Source organism: Neoarius graeffei, chromosome 10 (assembly GCF_027579695.1).
Source record: "Neoarius graeffei isolate fNeoGra1 chromosome 10, fNeoGra1.pri, whole genome shotgun sequence".
NCBI lineage: Eukaryota > Metazoa > Chordata > Actinopteri > Siluriformes > Ariidae > Neoarius > Neoarius graeffei.
Window position 1 is genome coordinate 79,146,194 of NC_083578.1, and position 26,692 is coordinate 79,172,885.

At 42.3% G+C, this 26,692-nt stretch overlaps 1 protein-coding gene across 1 annotated transcript in view; it reads left to right on the forward strand.

The window, feature by feature from the left end:
* dennd2c (DENN/MADD domain containing 2C) overlaps positions 1–23,034 on the forward strand; it is a 51,540-nt gene extending 28,506 nt beyond the window's left edge. Inside the window, exons 13-19 of the mRNA XM_060932364.1 lie at positions 3,201–3,349; positions 3,481–3,658; positions 11,989–12,030; positions 13,679–13,787; positions 15,170–15,412; positions 22,536–22,622; positions 22,708–23,034. Of these exons, the coding sequence (XP_060788347.1) occupies positions 3,201–3,349; positions 3,481–3,658; positions 11,989–12,030; positions 13,679–13,787; positions 15,170–15,412; positions 22,536–22,622; positions 22,708–22,739 (840 nt within the window). The 3' untranslated portion in view covers positions 22,740–23,034. The remainder of the gene's footprint in view (positions 1–3,200; positions 3,350–3,480; positions 3,659–11,988; positions 12,031–13,678; positions 13,788–15,169; positions 15,413–22,535; positions 22,623–22,707) is intronic.
* The last annotated feature ends 3,658 nt before the right edge of the window (positions 23,035–26,692 follow it).

A 26,692-nucleotide genomic window follows, 5' to 3' on the forward strand; every position in this document is an offset into this window, starting at 1 on the left:
CATATCATTATAATCTTAATGTAGTGGTGGGTGTGTATATACGTGTACACATTTTTAGGGCAATGCAAACTAAAAATGACTGCTGAAAGACTCTTTACTTTCTAAATAAGTATCGTTAAGTTAGTGGAGTCTTTTATTCACCTTTTTTAAATTAAAAAGTCATGCCAGAGAGCTAGTTTATCAAAAAAGAGTGAAGCGGTCTTGTATCACAAAACTAGTTTGTACAGGAAAAACAGCAACGTCATAAAACTAGTTCTTTGTCTTAATAGACTTGAGAAATCTTCACTAGCCCAAGGAAACGTGTTCAGACTGGCGTAACCATAGCACAACCTTTATAATCTTCAATAGTACCTTTTTTTTAAAAAGGGAACTATGCACTTCTCGTGTTCTTTGCACAGTGCAGAAGGCGTAAACCGGTTTGAAAGCTTAAGTAAGTTCTGCACGTTGTGGGAAAAATTTTGCAACATGTAATGTTTTTGTGCCATTGAACAGCATTCAGGTGTTTTAATGGTAGACAGATTTCCACCAGCTTGATGTCTAGTCTGGAAAAGACACCCATGGAAACCCAAAACATGTTTCTGATGTCAAAAGAAGAGATCTTGGTGCCTTGTGCCCTGATGTTGCCACCCTAATTTATGTCATGGTTCATGTTTCCCCTTTTTTATGATGGTTAGTAACTTAAAGTTGCTTAAACTGTGCACTGTTAGTCTATAAAGTGTAAAAAAAAAAAAAAAAAGGTTTCTGGGATTTGTTCATAAGCGCGAGAACACTGAGGAAAAAGTGAGAACATTGGTGCCTCCTATTACTTTGACATACAGCTCTTAATTTTCACCCAGAATACTGTTTGTGAATTGATTTGAATTCTTCCTTTGGAAAAAAAAAATCATTCATCTTTATTCATTCGTCTTCATTATCCTGATCAGGTGCATCTGAAGCCTGTTCTGGGAATACTGGGTTTGAGGTTGGAATACACCCTGGATGGAATACCAGTTCATTGCAGGGCACCATGCACACACTCTTTCACACCTAGGCAGGCTTGTAGTACTTGAGTCCAGGACTCGTGCCCTAATTTTAAGGACTCGTGACTTGACTTGGACTCGGACTCGTGCGTTAACTGCATTCAGACTCGTAAATTGGACACGAGGACTGATATTTTTTTTTTCTTTATTTTTTTTGTAACAGGCCATAATCATTTGGCATAAGATATTTATATTTATCTCTACATTAATTTTTATATGAATTTTGTGCAAGAGAATGCACATTCACCTGTTCATACGGCATGTTCAGGAACAAACTAACGTTAAAGGTCCCATGGCATGAAATTTTCACTTTCTGAGGTTTTTTAACGTTAAAATGAGTTCCTCTGACCTTCTTAAGTCACCCCAGTGGCTAGAAGTTTCATAATGTGTAAACCAAACTATGCCTAACATTTGAGAATGGCGCGTCAAAACGGCACGTTGATAAACTCTTCCCTTGCCTACGTCAGCAAGGGAGATGATCCCCACGCCCCCCCTCTGGATTCCCACCCGCTGTATGGATTGCCCGCCCAGCTCAAAAGTTGCCACCAAACATGGAAGTTGCGCTGTACATGGATGTGACAACACAGAAAGGAGTCTGTTTTTACTGCCGACGGGAGAGCCCCTGAAGACGCAGTGGCTTAATTTTATTTACTCCAATAATACGCCGTCGAGTCTACCTAAGACGGTGTATGTTTGTCGAAAGCATTTTCCTGATGAATGTTTCCACAACTTGGGACAGTACAGGGCAGGTTTTGCACATCAACTGTCACTGAAGCCTGGGTCCGTACCAAGCATCCCTGCCGCATCAGCCACAAACACCGAACAAGTAAGTGTATAACTGTTAAGTCGTTTTGCCGTGTTTTAAAATCGGTGCCACGTTAGCCTTGCAATGGCTACATTAGCTGTGCAGCTAACCGCTTCCTGCAGTTAGCCAGGTACTCTGCGCTACAAAACCAAAAAGCATGCAGCATGCTCTGTTATAATAGCCAATCAAAACAGTTTTTACAAAGACACCCACATTTTTTAAGTCGTTCATTTTATTTGTTTGTTTGTTCAGTAAAAACCCAAACATTTGTTGAATTTATTTTATTTCCTCGCGTCACACCTTAATGACGTCAGCGCGCGGTATTTTTCCCTTCGCGGTTTGTTCCTTCTCTCTCGCCATAGTAAGACACCCACATCCGCTTGTTCTGACCCACTGGAGGTAGCGTCACAGTGCTGTTAGCCAATCAGAGGTAACACGTTTACATGTCATGAATATTAATGATAAGACCTGCCCCCACCCTCTACCCTTCCCTGCCTCCTGCTTCTCATTAGCAAAACGACGCACTGGGAAAAGCACTGAAATGGGGCTTTCTCCCAGGAGGCTATATCTACGTGCTGAGGGTTCATTTCGAGAAAGGCTGCGGATATAACATCCGGAAACCTCCACGAGCCCGTTTAAAGCATCAACAAACCACCATGCCATGGGACCTTTAACGGCGCTAAAATGCCTGGAGAGAACGCCCCTAGGATTGTCCGCTTTGCTTATACAGACTTCTCGTGCAGTGGGGGAAAAAAATTCACTGCTGTGTGTTCCGTATGTAGAAGAACTATCGAGGAGACGACGGGGACAACCCCGAACTTGAGTCGTCATTTGGCAAGACTCCACCCAGAGAAGGAAGTGACACGCTATGTTCATCGCCCTGTTGATAGTGGGCAGGGCTTGCTTGCTGAGCGATGAACTAGCTAGTGTTAACTCTCATGTTATTTGCCCTGTTGATAGTGGGGGGGGGGCTTGCTGAGCAATGAACAAGCTTTTTATCCGTAGCCTATTAGCTAAAATGGGGCGGTCGAGCAGTAAATGGTGCAGTTGGAGTTTTGTTCTCGGACTCGAACTCGATTCAGTTTTCTTTAATGACTTGAACACTGTGGATTCGGACTCGAGGTTTCGTGACTCTACTACAACACTGCACCTAGGGGCAATTTAAAGTAGCTAATGCTTCCTTTTTTAGGCAGGAGGAAACTGCAGAATCCAGTGGAACCCACGTGGACATGTAACAACACTGTGTGTGAAGCTACACAGACAGTAACCCAATTTCAGGATCAAACCCAGGACCTTGGATCTGTGTCTGATCAATGCTCCCTGTTGCGCAATCATGCTGAAGTTCAGAATAATAAGATTTGTGTGTGTGTTTGTAGGAGCTGACTCTGTGTCGCCCAGTGGACTCGCGACTGGAGCATGTGGATTTTGAGAGTCTTCTGCAGTGTCTGAGTGTGAGCAGCCTGCTGCAGGTTTTCGCCTCTCTGTTGCTGGAGAGGAGAGTCATCTTCATCGCAGATAAACTCGGGTACATCAGTGCATGATATAACTTTTTAATTAGGTCTGTCATTTGAAAGATTATTCCACATTTATTCATCGTATCAGCAGTCCCAGTAAGAACACGCGTCTCTTTCTTTCTCTCTCCCTCTCCCGTCCCAGCACCTTGTCTCAGTGTGCACACTCGGCTCTCGCTCTGCTCTACCCTTTCACATGGCAGCACACGTTCGTGCCCGTACTGCCTGCCAACATGCTGGACATTAGCTGCTCTCCAACTCCCTTCGTCATGGGAGCGCTGTCTCCGTCCCTGGACCAGCTGTTGGATTTGCCCATTGAGGAGGTCAGTCACTTAAACCCACCTGAGCTACAGAAAAAGAGGGAACCTGTACTGAACTTTGATCAAACATGCACACTGGGTTGAGTCAGTGCAAAACGAGAAGTGGGGAAGTCCCAGAGCAGTGTAATTTTAATTTGATTAACTGCTGGTATTGTGTGTTTTGATAATAGTTGAGGAATTTTTATTAAGTAGTGATTTGGAATGCTTTGAACTTTTGTTTTCTTTAATGGGAAGATTATGTGACAACCCTTCATCTGGTTTTTATACAACATATCGTTCTGAATACTACAGACTTTTTCTAAAACTGAAATGTAGTACTGTGCAAAAGTCTTGGGCATATGCAAAGAAATGCCTTCAGAAATAATGAAATTAAATGTTTCTACTTTACTCTCAAGAGCAGCAAACTGTAATAAATGAAACAGTCAATATTTGGTGTGAGACAACCCTTTGCTTTAAAAAAAAAGAAAAAAAAGTTTCAGGTACAATGAGTGCAGTTTTATAGAGTGATTGGGTTGCGCATGCACATTCTGTGCTACACACTTCCTGGTTCCCGAGTTGTTTGCGACGGGTCTTTTTTTTCCGCGAGTGTTGGCGTTAATTACTAATCTTTTTTTTTCCTACAAATAATTTTCCAGTATCCTCATTTTTTTTTTATTGTACTTTCGCTTTCCTTTTTGTACTTTTCGCTTTCCTTTTTCCGTTTTTTTCCTCTTTTTTTTTCGGAAGAACGCCGAGACTGGAAGCTTTCTTTTTTTCTCCTCCTGCGTAAAGGCCATCAGTGGAGGCCATCCACATTGGATCTGTTTTAATATCAACAGATCTTCAATTAAGGCACGTGAATCCTTTCATCATGGCACACCTTCAGCCTGTTCAGTGTGCTGAGTGCAGGATGTTTAGTCATTCTTCCTCCGTCGCTAGCAATAGCTTTATTTGTGATAAGTGCAGATTCGTTAGCTCTCTGACGGAGAAAATTACAGTGTTAGAAGCGCGGATCCAGGCTTTAGAGAAGGTCAGCGAGAATGAGAACAATGTAGTGTCTGTAGGGGAAAGTCTGGATGCCCTAGGTGGAGTTAGTAATCCCCCAACTCTGGCATTAGAGCCCTTACAGCGGGGCGAATGGGTAACGACTCAGCGGCATAAGCGTAGAGCCAAAGCTACCGCTGAGGCTCGCCCACGGGAGCAGCACTCCTCTCCGCGTTACGTGTCGAGCAGGTTTGCTCTCCTTAGTGATGCACCCACTGAGAAACCTGAAAGAGCTCTGGTTATAGGGGACTCTATCATACGGCACGTGAAATGAGCTCAGCCTTTAGGGACACCAGCAGCTTTAGTCAGGTGTATACCGGGAGCCAGGGTGCCGGACATAGCAGGTAATCTTAGGGTCCTAGGCAAGCATAGGTTCTCAAAGATAGTTCTCCATGCAGGAGCTAATGATATACGCCTTCGTCAGTCTGAGGTTACCAAGAGTAACTTTGTAGAGATGTTTAAATTAGCGAAGGCGATGTCCGATGCTGTAGTATGCTCTGGCCCCATCCCAATGCGGCGTGGCGATGTAGCTTACAGCAGGTTATGGTTGCTGAACTGCTGGTTGTCTAGGTGGTGCTCTGAAAACAGTGTGGGCTTTATAGAGAATTGGGCTAATTTTGAGGGCACTGCTGGCCTGTTAGGGCGGGACGGTATCCATCCCACTCGGGAAGGTGCTGCTCTCATTTCCTGCAGCATAGGTCATAGTCTCAGAACAGGCCTAGTTAATTCCTGACAATCCAGAGCCAAGGCCAGGGAGCAGACGAACAGGCTAAACCGACTGTCTGCTAGTTGCACAGAGTCGTCAATCAGGGTCCACTACATCGAGACTGTGTCTGTTCCCCGAGCTCAACAAAAAAGTAGAAATATTCAGAGAGTTTGCTCCAGTAACCTAATCAATATAAAATTAGATCATACTGACTGTACAGCTGCTGCTAGCACCTTTGATCTAAAGGTGGGGCTATTAAATATTAGATCTCTTGCATCTAAAGTGCTAATGGTCAATGAACTCATTACTGATCAGGAGTTTAATGTGCTTTGTTTAACTGAAACATGGGTTAAGCCAAATGAATATATAGCATTAAATGAAGCTAGTCCTCCTGGATACAGTTATACACACCAGCCTCGTCTAACTGGCAAAGGAGGAGGCATTGCGGTTATTTATAATGATTATCTAGGTGTAACACAAAAACCTGGTTATACATTTAATACATTTGAAGTTCTTCATACTAATATAATGTATGTAGCCTCGAAAAATAGGTCTACCCAATTAATTCCATTACTTATTATTTACAGGCCCCCGGGGCCATATTCTGAGTTTCTTTCTGAATTTGCAGATTTTCTCTCAGATCTGGTTATTTCCTTAGACAAAGCTTTAGTTGTCAGAGATCTTAATATTCACTTTGATAACCCAGAAGACCCTTTGAAAACAGCGTTTGTGTCCATTTTAGATTCAGTAGGGATTAATCAGAATGTCCTAGGACCGACCCATAATGGTGGTCACACCCTCGATCTAATACTAACATTCGGGTTAAACGTAGAAAATATAGTCACACTTCTACAGTCTGAAGTTATCTCAGATCATTATCTCATTCAAAATATGCCTGAGTAATAATATATGCACCTCGCTACGCGACTGTATTAAATGTACATTCACGTCAACTACTGCACAGAGCTTTATAAATGATCTCCCATAGTTATCAACTTTGATTGGGTCACTGTCAGTCCCTGCAGAACTTGATCAGGCAACTGAATGCTTAGTCAATGTTCTGCCATGCTTTAGATAATGCAGCTCCTCTGAAATGGAAAATGGTCAGAGACAAAAGATTAGCACCCTGGTATAATGATGACACTTGCACTTTAAAACAGACCACTTGAAAGTTGAAACGTAAATGGCGTCAAACGAAATTGGTAGTGTTCAAATAAGCATGGAAGGAGAGCTTCCTGAAGTATAGAAAAGCTCTTAGTGCTGCTAGATCAACATATCTCTCCTCCCTAATAGATGACAAAAATAATCCTAGATTCCTATTTAATACTGTAGCAAAATTAACCAGGAATAAGTCCACTATAGACACATGCACACCTGTAGTATGTAGTAGCAACGACTTCATGAATTTTTTCAATGACAAAATTGAGAATATCCAACAAATACAAACTACTAATTTAAGGTCAGACAATGTAGGTGACCCTGTAGTTAACAATATAACTGTATCACATCAGCAATTAGAATGTTTTACTCCCCTAAGAGAAACTGAATTACTTTCATTAATCTCGGCATCAAAAGCCTCAACTTGCGTACTAGATCCCTTACCTACACGTCTATTCAAACAGATAACACCTGAAGTAATTGAACTGCTTCTAAAAATAAGAAATTCTTCTCTTACGATTGGCTATGTACCCCAATCCTTTAAACTAGCAGTTATCAAACCCCTGATTAAAAAGCCTGACCTTGATCCCTGTCGGCTGTCCAATTATCGGCCAATATCAAACCTCCCCTTTATCTCCAAGATCCTTGAAAAAGCTGTGGCACAGCAGTTATGCTGATATTTCCACAGGAATAACATCCATGAAATGTATCAGTCAGGATTTATACCTCATCACAGCACAGAGACAGCACTGGTTAAAGTAGTAAATGACCTACTGTTGGCGTCTGATCAGGGCTGTGTCTCGCTGCTTGTGTTGCTTGACCTTAGTGCAGCATTTGATACCATTGATCATTCCGTTCTTCTGGATAGACTAGAAAATGCTGTGGGAGTTAAGGGAACGGCCCTCTCCTGGCTCAGGTCTTATTTAACTGATCGCTATCAGTACGTTGATGTAAATGGTGATTTTTCTAGACATACTGAGGTAAAGTTTGGTGTTCCACAAGGTTCTTTCTTGGGTCCACTGCTTTTTTTTCTTTATATGCGTTACCTCTGGGTGATGATATTCGTAAACGTATTAGTTTCCACTGTTATGCTGATGACACACACTTGCATGTTTCTGCAAAACCTGATGAGAGACACCAGCTTAATAGAATTGAGGAATGTGTGAAGGACATTAGACACTGGATGCTTATTAACTTCCTTCTGCTTAACTCTGACAAGACTGAAGTACTTGTACTAGGACCACATGCAGCTAGAAGTGAGTTTTCTGATGGCACGGTAACTCTAGATGGCCTTTCTGTTTCTTCATGTGCAGCGGTAAAAGACCTCGGGGTGATTATTGACCCCAGTCTTTCATTCGAAACTCACATTGATAACATCACCCGGATAGCTTTCTTTCATCTCAGAAATATGGCTAAGATAAGAAATTTAATGTCACTGTATGATGCGGAAAAACTAGTTCATGCTTTCGTTACCTCCAGGTTGGATTATTGTAATGCCTCACTGTCTGGATGTTCCAATAAGTGCATAAACAAGCTCCAGTTAGTTCAAAATGCAGCAGCAAGAGTCCTTACTACAACTAGAAGACATGACCACATCACCCCTGTCTTATCCACACTGCATTGGCTCCCAATCAAATTTCATATTGATTATAAAATACTACTGTTGACCTTTAAAGCACTGAATGGTCTCGCACCACAGTACCTGAGTGAACTTCTGGTCCTCTATGACCCGCCACGCCTACTTAAATCAAAAGGTGCAGGCTATCTACTGGTACCTTGTATAGTGAAGGCTACATCAGGGGGCAGAGCCTTTTCTTACAAAGCCCCACAGTTATGGAACAGCCTTCCAAGTAGTGTTCGGGAATCAGCCACAATCTCAGCGTTTAAGTCTAGGCTGAAAACATATCTGTTTAGTCAAGCCTTATGTTAATGGTGTTTATGAGGTAAAGGAGTAGATCTGGAGGGTCCTCAGGCATAGAGTGGTTTGGTAAACTGGGATGTATGGATGCTGTCAGTCCCCCACTCGCTTGCTCACTCGAGTTTGTTGATGGTGTAATGGGTGGCTGCTTTATGTCCCGGAGCTCCCTCATGCCTGTGTTACCTTCTGGCTCTTCCCTTTTAGTTATGCTGTCATAGTTAGCTTTGCCGGAGTCCCTGCTTGTACTCAGTGGAATATGTATACTGTTCCTACTTATTCAGGTGACATTGGGCATACCTAACAACCTGTGTCATCCCCCCAAAATCTGTCCCTCTGAGTTACATGTCGGTCCTGGGATCAAGATGCTGACCTCTTCTGCTCCTCGGACCTGCCTGATTTCATCCTGGTACCCTGTGTCTGGTTGGAGTCTCATCGCATCGCTCCTGTGGAGGACGGCCCCATGTGGACAGTTGAAAGTCACACTTGGAAGACGCTCTGGACTCTTACAGTAATGCTTTTATGGCTGAGGACTACAGTTGACTTGCTAACTTTAGGACTGCAGTTGTCATGAACAGTTTTTTGCACTCAAGTTTCCATCAATGAAGAGTTATAACATCAACGAAACTGACTTCATGTTAAAACTGTTAATGTTATAGTCATGTTGTCTGTTGTTGCCCAAATGAGGATGGGTTCCCTTTTGAATCTGGTTCCTCTCGAGGTTTCTTCCTCATGTCGTCTGAGGGAGTTTTTCCTTGCCACCGTCGCCACAGGCTTGCTCATTGGGGATAGATTAGGGATAAAAATTAGCTCATGTTCAAATTCTGTAAAGCTGCTTTGCGACAATGTTTATTGTTAAAAGCGCTATAGAAATAAACTTGACTTTTATAAGGAAGTCAGCTGTAGGTTTTACTGAGCATCTTGAAGAACCAGCCACGGTTCTTCTGGATGCTTTGACTGTCACACTCGCTTCTTAATTTTGCACCAAAACCTGGTAGCCTTTATTATGTTTTATAATTGAAAAAGTGCTCTCTTGTGTAATATGCTGCTCAGATACAAACATTGTTGTTCTCTGACATTTAATTTTATGCTGGAAAACGAAAGTTTGGAACTCTGAAATGTTTTTGTACCAACTTGATAATCTCGAGGTCATAAAATAAAGTTTGTACTTCAAAAAAAAAAAGGAGGGGGGGGGGGGGGGGTCCTCAAAGACTTTTGCACAGTACTATATGATTTCTATTTTGCACACATCTCAACCACAAGAGAAATTAGAGCATTTTACACTCTGGTTAACCCCAAAAGTGAAAAGATAAAAATGCACTGAAAACATTTCATTCTGACTGCAGTGGAGGAGCAGCTCAAGGATGTTGACAGCTGGAATCTGATTACAAACTGAACTGATTCGGTTCATGTCCCTTTTCCCATTGACTGTGTGAGAAAATCACACTTGGCTAGCAAGGTTTTGGACATCTTTATCTTTTAGCACCACATTTATTAAACTGACTCCTGATATCGTAAGATCGTTTGTGGAGGAAATAATCAAGACAAGATTAACAAGTCAACAAAAATATTTCTATGTCTGTCTGTGAAATAATTCCGGTTTCCTAAATCCGAGAATGAATGTTTGTTTTAGGGACGAAAAATTGAAGTTTGGCCAAAATCGGATCACAGCAGCCTATGATGGGGTTTTCACATATTGAGTATAAATCTGATGTAAAATGTCCCGAGAATGTGGTACAGCACGTTTCACGTCAACCCAAGTGTGCATAACTGCTTTGTTCAGATTAACGTACAGTGGGGCAAAAAAGTATTTAGTCAGTCACCAATTGTGCAAGTTCTCCCACTTAAAAAGATGAGAGAGGCCTGTAATTTTCATCATAGGTACACTTCAACTATGAGAGACAGAATGAGAAAAAAAATCCAGAAAATCACATTGTCTGATTTTTAAAGAATTTATTTGCAAATTATGGTGGAAAATAAGTATTTGGTCAATAACAAAAGTTCACCTCAATACTTTGTCATATACCCTTTGTTGGCAATGACAGAGGTCAAATGTTTTCTGTAAGTCTTCACAAGGTTTTCACACACTGTTGCTGGTATTTTGGCCCATTCCTCCATGCAGATCTCCTCTAGAGCAGTGATGTTTTGGGGCTGTCGCTGGGCAACACGGACTTTCAACTCCCTCCAAAGATTTTCTATGGGGTTGAGATCTGGAGACTGGCTAGGCCACTCCAGGACCTTGAAATGCTTCTTACGAAGCCACTCCTTCATTGCCTGGGCAGTGTGTTTGGGATCATTATCATGCTGAAAGACCCAGCCACGTTTCATCTTCAATGCTCTTGCTGATGGAAGGAGGTTTTCACTCAAAATCTCACGATACATGGCCCCATTCATTCTTTCCTTTACACGGATCAGTCGTCCTGGTCCCTTTGCAGAAAAACAGCCCCAAAGCATGATGTTTCCACCCCCATGCTTCACAGTAGGCATGGTGTTCTTTGGATGCAACTCAGCATTCTTTCTCCTCCAAACACGACAAGTTGAGTTTTTACCAAAAAGTTCTATTTTGGTTTCATCTGACCATATGACATTCTCCCAATCCTCTTCTGGATCATCCAAATGCTCTCTAGCAAACTTCAGATGGGCCTGGACATGTACTGGCTTAAGCAGGGGGACACGTCTGGCACTGCAGGATTTGAGTCCCTGGCGGCGTAGTGTGTTACTGATGGTAGCCTTTGTTACTTTGGTCCCAGCTCTCTGCAGGTCATTCACTAGGTCCCCCCGTGTGGTTCTGGGATTTTTGCTCACCGTTCTTGTGATCATTTTGACCCCACGGGGTGAGATCTTGCGTGGAGCCCCAGATCGAGGGAGATTATCAGTGGTCTTGTATGTCTTCCATTTTCTAATAATTGCTCCCACAGTTGATTTCTTCACACCAAGCTGCTTACCTATTGCAGATTCAGTCTTCCCAGCCTGGTGCAGGTCTACAATTTTGTTTCTGGTGTCCTTTGACAGCTCTTTGGTCTTGGCCATAGTGGAGTTTGGAGTGTTACTGTTTGAGGTTGTGGACAGGTGTCTTTTATACTGATAACGAGTTCAAACAGGTGCCATTAATACAGGTAACGAGTGGAGGACAGAGGAGCCTCTTAAAGAAGTTGTTACAGGTCTGTGAGAGCCAGAAATCTTGCTTGTTTGTAGGTGACCAAATACTTATTTTACCGAAGAATTTACCAATTAATTCATTAAAAATCCTACAATGTGATTTCCTGGATGCTTTCCCCCCATTCTGTTTCTCATAGTTGAAGTGTACCTATGATGAAAATTACAGGCCTCTCTCATCTTTTTAAGTGGGAGAACTTGCACAATTGGTGGCTGACTAAATACTTTTTTGCCCCACTGTATGTGTACTGTAACTGGTTTCCAGTAGGTACAAAAATCATTTGGTACACTTTGATATTAAAGAATGAAATGTATAATAATATTTACATGACACAAGTGAAACATCCTTATAGAGTTGTATTACTGTCTTTTCAGGTGCTTATTGTGGACTTGTGTGCGGACAAGTTTGTTGTGCAGGTACGTGTCCTGGTGTGGCCTCTTTTCCAGTACAGAGGTGTGTGTGTGAGAGAGAGTATGTTTAAGGATATTGCTATAAAACGGGTGTGGATCTTGTGTAAGAGTGTTGTGATGTGAGGTTCAAGTCCAGGCCTGTGTTACTAATTGCGTTCAAGTGACGTTTCTGGATTTAGATGTTGTCAATCCTAAACTGGCATGACTGAATAAGTAAGGAATAAAACACGACAGGGCGTGGCATTATGGGAAAATTACCAATGAAGGTGCATTGTGATGCAGCACAAGGTGAAGTGGAGTGATTCTCACCACCACGAGATTTATTATCTCCTGAAGTGTTTTTTCTTCTTCTTCTATTATACCACACCCAGTTTGCCAACAGTTATAACTACTTTATTACTGAATGATGCATCATCCAATTATACATTTATAGGTACAGTTAATCTTCTGGAACGTCTGTGAAACAAGTTATCACTTAGATTAGAGCAGCTATACAGCAAAGTCGTACATTCACAGCTTCTTTTTCTTCTCTCTTGAAGTTAAGAAAAGAAAGAAGCCACGTGTCACGTTCGAGAAATCTGAAAACCTTCTGTTCTTAGGTTTAAAGGAACAGCTTCAGCGCTAACCATTACAAAGCACCGACACTCCTTCCAGAGATGCTAAATAAACATCTCGCAGAAGAGATCTCACCATGTCAACAGTTGTTAATCAGGGTGTGTGCAGGGTGTATTTGCTGTACAAGTGTTTGAGATGTTACAAGAGAAATTATTAATGTATATTGTTCTGTCCACATTCACTGGATATGAGCAATTGTGCGCTCTGATTGGCTACTCTACTACGAGGGTATCGGCTCATATACCGTGAATAGAGAAAAACAAAATGGCGACGCGTGTTGCTGAACCAACCGAGGACGAAATTAAAAACTCAACCCAGAAAATACAAAAAAAAAATAAAAATACGGAATAAAAGTATCTGATGGTAAGAAGGTCCCGTCCCCCCCCAAGAATTATTATTATTATTATTATTATTATTATTATTATTATAGCATTTTTCACAAATTGTTACTGTTTTTTCGCCGGTTTGTTTACTAAGCAGAAATTTTGTCAGACGGTTTGTATAAAGTTTTTTTTTTTTTTTTTTTTTAAATTGGATTTGCAAAAAATAAAAATACTCTCTCAAAATTCAGAGAATGTGGATAGAATAAAACAGTTATTCAACTCAATCTCGTCATACATGGCTTATATCAGCTCATGTACAGCTCGATTTCATGGAATAACCATTAAATAACGAGAGTGTTCATTTAAAAGTGTGGGGGTTTTGTTTGTTTGTTTGTTTGTTTTGGTTTGGGTTTTTTTTGCATTGCAACCCGAACTAATGTCAGAACGGCCGCTAGAGAAAATTACTCAACACCTTCTGACCAATCTGAATCAAGGATTCGATATAGCTGCGGTTATAAACTCGTTTAATGAGGTAACGGTTACATTGCTATACTTGTAGATCAGGTTATGCGCATATTTGGATAATGCAGTACTAGTGTTTGGATACAATACAGATGCATCCAGCTTCCAAACGGTCTGAATCTACTGTATTTATTTCCTCTCTATTACTCTTATCTTCTGCATCGCACCCTTGTACATTCCTGCATGTCTGCCAGATGGGAGATGAAGACTGCATCCTCCCCAGTAAGCTCCAAGCAGCCCTGCAGGAAGTCCTGGAGAGTCGGGAGGAGATGCTGGAACGCAGCAAAGAGGACAGGAAGGGAGGTCAGTACGTACATTTGGCACGCGTTTGAACAGATGAACATACAAAGGCCGCACCCTTTTAAAATGGACTCTGCATTTTAAAGGTGTGACCTGGGCTCTTTGTATTGAATGACTCGTACGATTTTTTTTTTTTTTTTTTTTTAAACGAAGAGCTTTGATTCATCACATGGTTAGACTGCCAAGTCAGACTACTGATGATTTTTAAAAAGCAAGATTCGTACACGACAGCTGCCTTTTTCTTAATTCTGTACATGATGATTAAAGTTAATTGGCAAATGGAAAACAAGACAAGGGCTGTGCTTTTAGCAAGCGTCGTATTCACAAGCGTCTTGCACTGAGGCCAAATCTGAATGTACACACAAACACCAACTGTCCATCATAGTATGCACAGATGGTTTATCTGGCAGTAGTGGCACCATAAAACCACTGATGGAAAGCTGAGGAGTTTCAGCATCAAGTTAGATTAGCGTTCAAGTTTACGATAATAAGAAGGGGCTCATGGCAATGCTAGACTATTACAAGTGCACTATAAATGTCAGTTCAGTTACGTTTTATTTGTGTAGCGCTTTTAACAATGGGTATTCTGACGCGAGAGCTTGACAGAAATCTGTAAATCCTTAATGAGCAAGCCAGACATGAGAGGGGGGGAAAGTTCCTTGAGATGGTATGAGGAAGAAACCTTCAAGAGGAACCAGACTTTTTTTAAAAAAAAGCACAAGTATGTCAGGATCAGGTGTTGGCATCACATCAGGCACCAGGAGAGCGTATACAAAGAAAGGAGATTTTCACTATTTAGAGTTTGTGTGTATAGTACTCAAAAGTCTGATTGATCATTAGTGCCACGCTTTCCACTCTTCCTGTAGACATTACGCAGATATAGACGTGTCCTGTGTTGGCTGTCCCCCGAGGAGAGAGCGCATGGCTTGTCTCATCTCATCTCATTATCTCTAGCCGCTTTATCCTGTTCTACAGGGTCGCAGGCAAGCTGGAGCCTATCCCAGCTGACTACGGGCGAAAGGCGGGGTACACCCTGGACAAGTCGCCAGGTCATCACAGGGCTGACACATAGACACAGACAACCATTCACACTCACATTCACACCTACGCTCAATTTAGAGTCACCAGTTAACCTAACCTGCATGTCTTTGGACTGTGGGGGAAACCAGAGCACCCGGAGGAAACCCACGCAGACACCATGCAAACTCCGCACAGAAAGGCCCTCGTCGGCCACGGGGCTCGAACCCGGACCTTCTTGCTGCGAGGCGACAGTGCTAACCACTACACCATCGTGCCACCCTCGCATGGCTTGTTTCTCAAGCAATGTTTTGCTTGTTCTATATTAATTTGCTCTTGTTTGACGACTTCTCCTGCCTTGTGCGCAGAGGAGTGCAGTCTGAGTGCTCTGGTATCCGAGGCGTTTGTGAGATTCTTCATAGAGCTGGTGGGCCATTACCCGCTGCACATCAACGAGACGGGATACAACGGCGTCCGCGAGCTCAACCGAGAAACCTTCAGGAAGTCTCATCCGTCCCGAGGCGTGCGGCAGTTCCTCCAGCTGTTCATGGACACGCAGATGTTCGCCGGCTTCATCCAGGACCGAGAGCTCCGCAAGGGCGGAGTCAAGGGTGAGCGAAGACTCTCGCATACACACGTGTCTGTCGGACCTGCAGCTTCGATTATGAAACATTCCTACGATCAGATTTGATCAGAAATTCTTTAGGTTTTATGTAAAAATAGCAGGATTTATGGAGACTGTAGCTGCCGTTCTTATTTGTGCACAAGCCGAAGTGTTTCCTGATGGTCGTCTTTGAACGATTTAACTGAGGAACAAATCTAATGATGGTTATAAAAGCATAAGGGAAAAGGAAGAATGAGACTATTGGAAGAGTCTGTACTTGTACAATTAGAAATGACTCATGCCAAATTATACATGAAGCACATGTACCAAGAGTGATTAATCTTCTCAGGCACAGATCATATAAATGGGTTGGCAAGGCTAACCCTTGGCTCTGTTTGTTGAAGGGGGGGAGCGAAAATAAAGCTGCATTTTTGGCATCTACATCTTTTTTGCTGTTTAAATAATGCGTTCAGGGATGTTGTGGTGTTTTGTTTTAAACTTTGGTGGAACCGAAATCTATAATGGCTGTAAGTAAAAATAGTCTGTATGAATTATAGACTGGGTCTGATTTCTTCGTAGCTCAGGTTTATCACTAAAAAGTCAAGTCGAGTGATCTTTTTGTAGAAAGCCTACAAGATTTCGCGTGCATTGGGGTTAATTTATTGACGCCTACATTCTGGGACATCCAGAACACATCAGTAGTGCTTGAGAAGCAAAAATGGGGGTAAATAGACAACGCAAACGTTCAAAGGACGAGTTAAATGAAAGGGCAAATGACAGACCTCTAGTTTTGTGTTGTTTGAATGAAAGAGCTAGCTAACAGCAAGTGCAGCTTTTTCATTTACTCTGCCTACTGTTCAGAAGAGACACGTCATGATTACACACTTTAAAACAAATATAGCTGCGAGCAGTGATGAGGGGGCCGAGCTGCCCAGCAGGGTATAGTTTCCATAATTATGGAAACTCAGAAACTGCATGTCATTTTTGTCAAGGGCAAGTTTTATATCGGCTGACCAAAATATGAGCCCACTTCCTGTTTAGCAGCTTTGCTGTTCAATACGATTGCAGAACTGGAAATGGCAACATGGATCGAAAAAGACATGACCTTCAAATGATATCATGCTTTTAGACCAAAGATCTCATCTCATTATCTCTAGCCGCTTTATCCTGTTCTACAGGGTCGCAGGCAAGCTGGAGCCTATCCCAGCTGACTACGGGCGAAAGGCGGGGTACACCCTGGACAAGTCGCCAGGTCATCACAGGGCTGACACATAGACACGGACAACCATTCACACTCACATTCACACCTACGGTCAATTTAGAGTCACCAGTTAACCTAACCTGCATGTCTTTGGACTGTGGGGGAAACCGGAGCACCCGGAGGAAACCCACGCGGACACGGGGAGAACATGCAAACTCCGCACAGAAAGGCCCTCGCCGGCCACGGGGCTCGAACCCGGACCTTCTTGCTGTGAGGCGACAGCGCTAACCACTACACCACCGTGCCGCCCTAGACCAAAGATATGAAGAGTAATTACAAAAAAATTGTGTTTTCTCTTATTATAGTGCCCCTGTGTGGTAAAATGGGGTAATTTTTTCTGGACTCCCTTTGGATGGGGTCTTGATTAAGTCCACCAAGTTTGGTGTAGATACATCAGTGTGTTGCTGAGAGATGGGTTCACTTCCTGTTTGGTGGCTTTGCTGCCAAGTTTGATTGGCTGTTATGATCGAATGCTTTCGAAAATCAAAAATCCGTAACTTTTGTGAGGCTTAGTCTGAAGATCACCTGTGACCAATCTGGTGAAGATTGGGCAGATTTTGGATTGGAAAATTTTGTCCGAGGAGTTGTGAAAAAAAAAAAAACACCTTTTTTTTTTTTTTTTTTTTTTAATAAAATCCAAAATAGTGGAAAATCCAGTATGGCAGAAATTGATGACATGAGGTGCCTAGAACTCAGCTTGAGCCAAGGATGGATGGTTGGATTGATTGGTTTGATTTTCTTTTTAATTGGCCATACAGTTCAGAAGTTACCTGCGTAAACACACCTCCAAATTTGACCTGTCGGTGGTGCTAGAGTACTCAAGGTGCAAATATGAGACTTGGTGAAAAGACTCAGCGGACTGTCCCCAATCATGCCCCTTTTCCATCAAAGCAGTTCAAGGGCTGGTTCAGGGCCAGTGCTTGGTTTGGAACCGGGTTTTCTGTTTCCACTGACAAAGAACTGGCTCTGGGGCCAGAAAAACCGGTTCCAGGCTAGCACCACCTCTTTGCTGGGCCAGAGGAAAGAACCGCTTATGTCAGCGGGGGGCGGAGTTGTTAAGACCGACAACAATAACAAGACTGCGAAAGATCGCCATTTTTAAGCGACGAGAAGCAGCAGCTGTACAAATGCGAAGTCATCCATTATTATTATTATTGCTGTTGTTGTTGCTGCTGCTTCTTCCGTGTTGTTTTTGCTTCGATATTCGCGCCAAGGTTTATGCAAACGTAGCAACATAACTGACGTATACAGCGACGTAACTGACGTATACAGCGACGTAATGACGTGGCTTCCCTTAGCACCGCGAGCTATGGAAAAGCAAACTGGTTCTCAGCTGGTCTGCAAGTTGAACGAGTTGTGAACCAGCACCAGCACTGGCCCCGAACCAGCCCTGGAAATGATTTGGTGGAAAAGGGGCATCAGTGTGCCAAATTTCAAAACATTTTACCAGGCAGTTCTATGGGCCGCCATATTCACCCTAGCTAGATGATGATGATGAATAAGAAAAGGTAGAAACACAATGGGTGCCTACACAACTTCTCTGCTTGGCCCCCAATAACAATCATGAATAATGTTGCACTTGTGTCTTTCTGTGTGTATGTGTAGTTGTTTTATGCCCATAATAGGACAACTACTTCTAAGACCCAACCATAATGGTTTCATAATAGTATCAGAGTTACTAAAGTGTAGTAGAAGATTTTTGGCTCTTCAGCATTACCAGACTTCTTCACTGACCTTCATAGTCCATGTTGATGAAAGGTTTGTTCATGACTATTGGAAACAGAGCAGAAAAATGAAATTTACCATGACTAATTACTTAACCAGCCATTAACTTTGCTTGACTCACATCAAACGGGAATATCTGATGCTGTTCAGTATGGCCAAAAGTATGTGGACACCGAAGTGTTGACTCCCATTCCAAAACCATAGGCATTAATATTGAGTTGTTCCTTCTTTGCTGTTATTATGACCTCTAACCTTCTGGAAAGACTTTGCGCTGGATTTTGGAGCGCAACTGTGGGGATTTGTGCTCATTCCACAAGAGCATGAGTGAGGTCAAATGCAGATACTGGGTGAGAAGGCCTGGGGTTGAGGTCAGGGCTGTATGCAGGACATGTGACGGTCTTCCACTCCAAGCTTGGCAAACCATATCGTCACGAAGCTAACTTTGTGCACAAGGTTGTTGTCATGCTGGAACATGGTTGGGCCTCTTGTACACCCTTTCCACCAACGTGAACTAGGTGCTAGTTCTGGGCTGGTGCTCGTGCCAGTTTGGAATTGGTTCAACTTGCAAACCTTCTAAGAACTGGTTTGCATTTCCAAAAGCTAGAGAGCCACCATAGAGTCGCGTCACTATATGCGTCTCTGCTTTCCCAGCAATGCTAGCGCCAAGCGCAAAACACACGGATAATGTGTATTGTATATGTACTGGAACTACGTAAATGAAGCTCTTTTACGTTGTGGACCATCTTGATCACTGTGAACGCGGAGTGTTATTGTCAATGTTACCATGATAACGTGAAGCACTTCAGTCCAGTTAGTGTATTCAGCTTTATTGTAGCATTTTTCTTCGAGCCTGTTTAACTGATTTAAAAGGACATTAACAGTCTGTGTACATTTTGATCATTTGATTTCTGTCAATAACAAATTAATAGGTCATTTTTATTACCAGAAATCGCAGATGGAAAATATAAAAACATTGTTTTTCTGAAACCTGTGGTTGTCACTAATGGAGAACATGCACAGTTCGCAGTGTGAGTGGAACAGATTGTAATCTCTTTCAGACCTGTGGATTAGACAGACTAGAGTAGACGCTAGACTAGTTTTGTTTTTTTTTTTCCCCTGATGTTCACAAAGTCTGATGCTGTTCAGTTGGTCTTATTGGTCACAATAATCCCACCCAATCCGCTGAACTAGGCGCTTCTTGGTTCTAGACCTTCAAAAATGTTTGTTGGTGCGTTCTCGAACCAGTTTTCCTTGCCGAGAGCCGGATCTTTAGCTATTGAAACGTGAAGAACTGGTTCAAGATTTAGACACCGGCTCCAAACCTGCCTTGGTGGAAAAGGGGTATCGGTTCCAGTTAAAGGAAATCTTAATGTTGTAGCATATAAAGGCATTGTAGATAGTCGTGCGCTTCCAGTTTACTTGTACACATACAGTACTTCTAGTCATGTAGTGTATATCATAAACTTGGTTCAACTATTCAGACATTAGGCTTATTATGTAAATGGGGGTTATTTATTGGTGCCAATGAGATTTTTGTTCCTGAAATTTCCACCAAAAGAATATACACTACCGTTCAAAAGTTTGGGGTCACTTTGAAATGTCCTTATTTTTGAAAGAAAAGCACTGTTCTTTTCAATGAAGATCACTTTAAACTAATCAGAAATCCACTCTATACATTGCTAATGTGGTAAATGACTATTCTAGCTGCAAATGTCTGGTTTTTGGTGCAATATCTCCATAGGTGTATAGAGGCCCATTTCCAGCAACTCTCACTCCAGTGTTCTAATGGTACAATGTGTTTGCTCATTGCCTCAGAAGGCTAATGGATGATTAGAAAACCCTTGTACAATCATGTTAGCACAGCTGAAAACAGTTTAGCTCTTTAGAGAAGCTATAAAACTGACCTTCCTTTGAGCAGATTGAGTTTCTGGAGCATCACATTTGTGGGGTTGATTAAATGCTCAAAATAGCCAGAAAAATGTCTCGACTATATTTTCTATTCATTTTACAACTTATGGTGGTAAATAAAAGTGTGACTTTTCATGGAAAACACAAAATTGTCTGGGTGACCCCAAACTTTTGAACAGTAGTGTGTGTATATATTTATTTTTCATTTTTAAAAATTTCATTAGCTTCAAGTTGTTTTTGAGGAACCAGTTAAACCAGCTAAAATCGAAAGAACAAGTATGATAACATTCATCATAGTGATTTTAACTACCATAACACAATTTTTAAAATAATAATAATAATCACAGCTCACGTTGCTGTGTTTCACAGACCCCTGGAGTCCCCAGAACTCACTTTTAAGATCTACTGGTCTCGAGGAATCAAAGAAGAACAAATTAAAACCTGGAAGGATAGTGGTGAACCATCAATGTTGTGGAAAAAAAAATCCTGACTGACTATGATCAGAGATCACTTAAAGGACCCATGGCATGGTGGTTTGTTGATGCATTAAACGGGCTCGTGGAGGTTTCCGGATGTTATATCCGCAGCCTTTCTCGAAATGAACCCTCGGCACGTAGATATAGCCTCCTGGGAGAAAGCCCCATTTCAGCGCTCTTCCCAGTGCGTCGTTTTGCTAATGAGAAGCAGGAGGCGGGGAAGGGTAGAGGGTGGGGGGCGGGTCTTATCATTAATATTCATGACATGTAAACGTGTTACCTCTGATTGGCTAACAGCACTGTGACGCTACCTCCAGTGGGTCAGAACAAGCGGATGTGGGTGTCTTACTATGGCGAGAGAGAAGGAACAAACCGCGAAGGGAAAAATACCGCGCGCTGACGTCATTAAGGTGCGACGCGAGGAAATAAAATAAATTCAACAAATGTTTGGGTTTTTACTGAACAAACAAACAAATAAAATGAACGAGTGACTTAAAGAATGTGGGTGTCTTTGTAAAAACTGTTTTGATTGGCTATTATAACAGAGCATGCTGCATGCTTTTTGGTTTTGTAGCGCAGAGTACCTGGCTAACTGCAGGAAGCGGTTAGCTGCACAGCTAATGTAGCCATTGCAAGGCTAACGCACCGATTTTAAAACACGGCAAAACGACTTAACAGTTATACATTTACTTGTTCGGTGTTTGTGGCTGATGTGGCAGGGATGCTTGGTACGGACCCAGGCTTCAGTGACAGTTGATGTGCAAAACCTGCCCGGTACTGTCCCAAGTTGTGGAAACATTCATCAGTAAAATGCTTCCGACAAACATACACCGTCTTAGGTAGACTCGACGGCGTATTATTGAAGTAAATAAAATTAAGCCACTGCGTCTTCAGGGGCTCTCCCGTCGGCAGTAAAAACAGACTCCTTTCTGTGTTGTCACATCCATGTACAGCACAACTTCCATGTTTCGCTCGCTTAGGTGGTGCCATGTTGTTGTGTCCTCTATGGTCTCCTCACTACAACTGGGCGGGCAATCCATACGGTGGGTGGGAATCCAGAGGGGGGGCGTGGGGATCATCTCCCTTGCTGACGTCGGCAAGGGAAGAGCTTCTCAACGCGCCGTTTTGACGCGCCATTCTCAAATATTGGGCATAGTTTGGTTTACACATTATGAAATTTCTAGCCACTGGGGTGACTTAAGAAGGTCAGAGGAACTCATTTTAACGTTAAAAAACCTCAGAAAGTGAAAATTTCATGTCATGGGACCTTTAAATGCTTGGTGAAGTTGAATCGTAATAGATAAATAATGGACAGTAGAGCTCACGGCTGTGTTTAATAGTGAAATTAAGAGCATTTCCACGCTCATGATGCGAGAGAACTCACAGGTTTGGTACTAAACATCTGTGTGGCCATAAGAAAACCACTTGTTAGTGAGACGAATCAGGAGAAAAGGCTTCAATTTGGTAGGGAGCGTAAAGATTGGACTCTGGAGCAATGGCAAAAGGTCACGTGGTTTGATGAGTCCAGATTGACCCCATTCAAAAGGGTGTGTCAGGGTAAGAACGGAAGTACATGAAGCAATAAACCCATCATGCATAGAGGCCACTGCACAGGCCTCTGGAGGCGGTGTTATGACCTGGGGTTGCTTCAGTGTTGTTCTTTACCTACGCATGATTTAAAGATGATTTGCAAATAATAAACAGGCCACGAATGGGAATAATTAAATGTGTGCGTTGGTCTTGTTCGTCTCTCTTTGTAGGCCTGTTTGAAGTGCGAGCAGCAGAATATCTCGCCTCCTGTCCTGAGCCTGAACCCTTCGGAGTCAACAAATTTCTCAAGGGACTCGGTAAGCCGCTTGCTTCACCTCAACCAAAAAAGGGAATCATTTATATTATCTGCTTCCTCACTGTGACGGTCTGTTGTGCTTTCAGGGAACAAAATGAAGTTCTTACAGAAAAAGTGAGGGATTGCCTAAGCAGAGGAGGGAGAAGGCCAAGAGTGACGTGCCAAGCAAGATGGAGTGCGGAGAAGAGAGCTGCGAGTCACTGCAACGATCGTTTGCCTCCAAGAAAACTGGACCGGCCGGGTGGGGACCAGATCGAGCCTGGACTGGGCTCATTTCATCCTGATGGGAGTGCCTGTGCAATGCTTTAAGATTTAAAAGTGGAAATTGATAAATTATTATTATAAAGAAAAGAGAACCTGAATTAGAGCTGGGAGAAAAGTGTCGTGGTTAAAGCTGATGCTTTGAGCTTAATTACAGAAAGATGCAGGATAACGAAGTAGGTTTTGTTGTTTTTTGTTTTTTTACACTAATCCTGATCCTTTTGGTCTGTTCTATAACAGGTGGAAAATAAAACTGTTCATTTTATAGTAAATGACCGGTCAGGAAAGTATTTTCTTTTTACGCTGAAATACTTTCCAAACTGGAAAGTTGGATTTGGGGGGGAATACAAGTGAAACGAAGAGGTGCTTTTCACCTCTTTTGAGAATCGATGTATTTATAAATGTAATAGTAATACCTCTGAGGCACACTGATCATGCTTCTTTTTATACATTCATCATTTTACTTTAATCTTTCCGTACTCCTTAAATCTGTTTGTGAATAAAGTGTACAAAGCTTTTTTTTTTTTTTGGAGATTTTTTTTTTTTTGCATTTTATATACGTTTACATAGTTGTTCTGCATAATAACCATAAAGTGTTCTGATACGTTCAAATAAAATGGATTCACAGAAAACTGATTATTTTTATTTTAAAAACATGTACCATATACAACCCCGATTCCAAAAAAGTTGGTACAAAGTACAAATTGTAAATAAAAACGGAATGCAATGATGTGGAAGTTTCAAAATTCCATATTTTATTCAGAATAGAACATAGATGACATACCAAATGTTTAAACTGAGAAAATGTATCATTTAAAGAGAAAAATTAGGTGATTTTAAATTTCATGACAACACATCTCAAAAAAGTTGGGACAAGGCCATGTTTCCCACTGTGAGACATCCCCTTTTCTCTTTACAACAGTCTGTAAATGTCTGGGGACTGAGGAGACAAGTTGCTCAAGTTTAGGGATAGGAATGTTAACCCATTCTTGTCTAATGTAGGATTCTAGTTGCTCAACTGTCTTAGGTCTTTTTTGTCGTACCTTCCGTTTTATGATGCACCAAATGTTTTCTATGGGTGAAAGATCTGGACTGCAGGCTGGCCAGTTCAGTACCCGGACCCTTCTTCTACGCAGCCATGATGCTGTAATTGATGCAGTATGTGGTTTGGCATTGTCATGTTGGAAAATGCAAGGTCTTCCCTGACAGAGACGTCGTCTGGATGGGAGCATATGTTGCTCTAGAACCTGGATATACCTTTCAGCATTGATGGTGTCTTTCCAGATGTGTAAGCTGCCCATGCCACACATACTAATGCAACCCCATACCATCAGAGATGCAGGCTTCGGAACTGAGCACTGATAACAACTCGGGTCGTCCTTCTCCTCTTTAGTCCGAATGACACGGCATCCCTGATTTCCATAAAGAACTTCAAATTTTGATTCGTCTGACCACAGAACAGTTTTTCACTTTGCCACAGTCCATTTTAAATGAGCCTTGGCCCAGAGAAGACGTCTGCGCTTCTGGATCGTGTTTAGATACGGCTTCTTCTTTGAACTATAGAGTTTTAGCTGCTGACGGCGGATGGCACGGTGAATTGTGTTCACAGATAATGTTCTCTGGAAATATTCCTGAGCCCATTTTGTGATTTCCAATACAGAAGCATGCCTGTATGCGATGCAGTGCCGTCTAAGGGCCCGAAGATCACGGGCACCCAGTATGGTTTTCCGGCCTTGACCCTTATGCACAGAGATTCTTCCAGATTCTCTGAATCTTTTGATGATATTATGCACTGTAGATGATGATATGTTCAAACTCTTTGCAATTTTACACTGTCGAACTCCTTTCTGATATTGCTCCACTATTTGTCGGTGCAGAATTAGGGGGATTGGTGATCCTCTTCCCATCTTTACTTCTGAGAGCCGCTGCCACTCCAAGATGCTCTTTTTATACCCAGTCATGTTAATGACCTATTGCCAGTTGACCTAATGAGTTGCAATTTGGTCCTCCAGCTGTTCCTTTTTTGTACCTTTAACTTTTCCAGCCTCTTATTGCCCGTCCCAACTTTTTTGAGATGTGTTGCTGTCATGAAATTTCAAATGAGCCAATATTTGACATGAAATTTCAAAATGTCTCACTTTCGACATTTGATATGTTGTCTATGTTCTATTGTGAATACAATATCAGTTTTTGAGATTTGTAAATTATTGCATTCCGTTTTTATTTACAATTTGTACTTTGTCCCAACTTTTTTGGAATCGGGGTTGTACACTGCCCTGCCAAAAAAAAAAAATTTGTGCACTGTAATATTTGGTTGGACCACCTTTAGCTTTGATTACAGCATGCAGTCGCTGTGGCATTGTTTCGATAAACTTATGCAATGTCACAACATTTATTTCAGTCCAGAGTTGTATTAATTTTTCACCGAGATCTTGTGTTGAGGATGGGAGAGTCGAACCATTGTGTAAAGTCTTCTCTGGCACATCCCAAAGATTCTCAATGGGGTTAAGGTCAGGACTCTGTGGTGGCCAAATAATGTGTAAAATGATTCCTGGTGCTTCCTGAACCACTCTTTCACAATCTGAGCCCTAATTTTATGTCGTACCATCAGGGAAGAAAGAAAACAATCCATTGATGTGATAACCTGGTCATTAAGTACGTCAGCTGACTGCATTTTATTGCCACGTAATGTTTCTGAGCCTCGACCTGACCAACGGAAGCAACCCCAGATCATAACACTGCCTCCAGAGGCCTGTGCAGTGGCATGATGGGTTTATTGCTTCATGTACTTCCCTTCTTACCCTGACACACCCTTTTGAATGGGGTCGATCTGGACTCATCAAACCACGTGACCTTTTGCCATTGCTCCAGAGTCCAATCTTTACGCTCCCTACCAAATTGAAGCCTTTTCTCCTGATGGTTTCCTTATGGCCACACAGATGTTTAGTACCAAACCTGTGAGTTCTCTCACATCATGAGTGTGAAAATGCTCTTAATTTCACTATTAAACACAGCCGTGAGCTCTGCTGTCTATTATTTATTACGATTCAACTTCACCAAGCATTTAAGTGATCTCTGATCATAGTCAGTCAGGTGGGGTTTTTTTTTCTTTTTCCCAACCACATTTTTTCCACAACGTTGATGGTTCACCACTATCCTTCCAGGTTTTAATAATGCATTGGACCCATCCATCCATTATCCATAACCGCTTATCCTGTGCAGGGTCGCGGGCAAGCTGGAGCCTATCCCAGCTGACTATGGGCGAGAGGCGGGGTACACCCTGGACAAGTCGCCAGATCATCGCAGGGCTGACACACAGAGACAAACAACCACTCACATTCACACCTACGGTCAATTTAGAGTCACCAATTAACCTAACTTATGTCTATGTCTCAGCCCCACAATGACCTGGTGACTTGTCCAGGGTGTACCCCACCTCTCGCCCACAGTCAGCTGGGATGGACTCCAGCTTGCCTGCGACCCTGTAGAACAGGATAAGCGGCTACAGGTCATGAACGGATGGATGGAATTAACCTAACCTGCATGCCTTTGGACTGTGGGGGAAACTGGAGCACCCGGAGGAAACACACGGAGAGAACATGCAAACTCTACACAGAAAGGCCCCCGTCGGCCATTGGGCTTGAACCCAGAACCTTCTTATTGTGAAGCAACAGTGCTAACCACTACACCACCATGCCGCCCCAGTTCGTAACCCAATTCCAGTCATTTCAGCAATCTCCTTAGTTGTTTTGTTTGCTTGATCCAGACCAATAATAATTTGACCCTTCTGAAACCCAGTAACATCTTTTC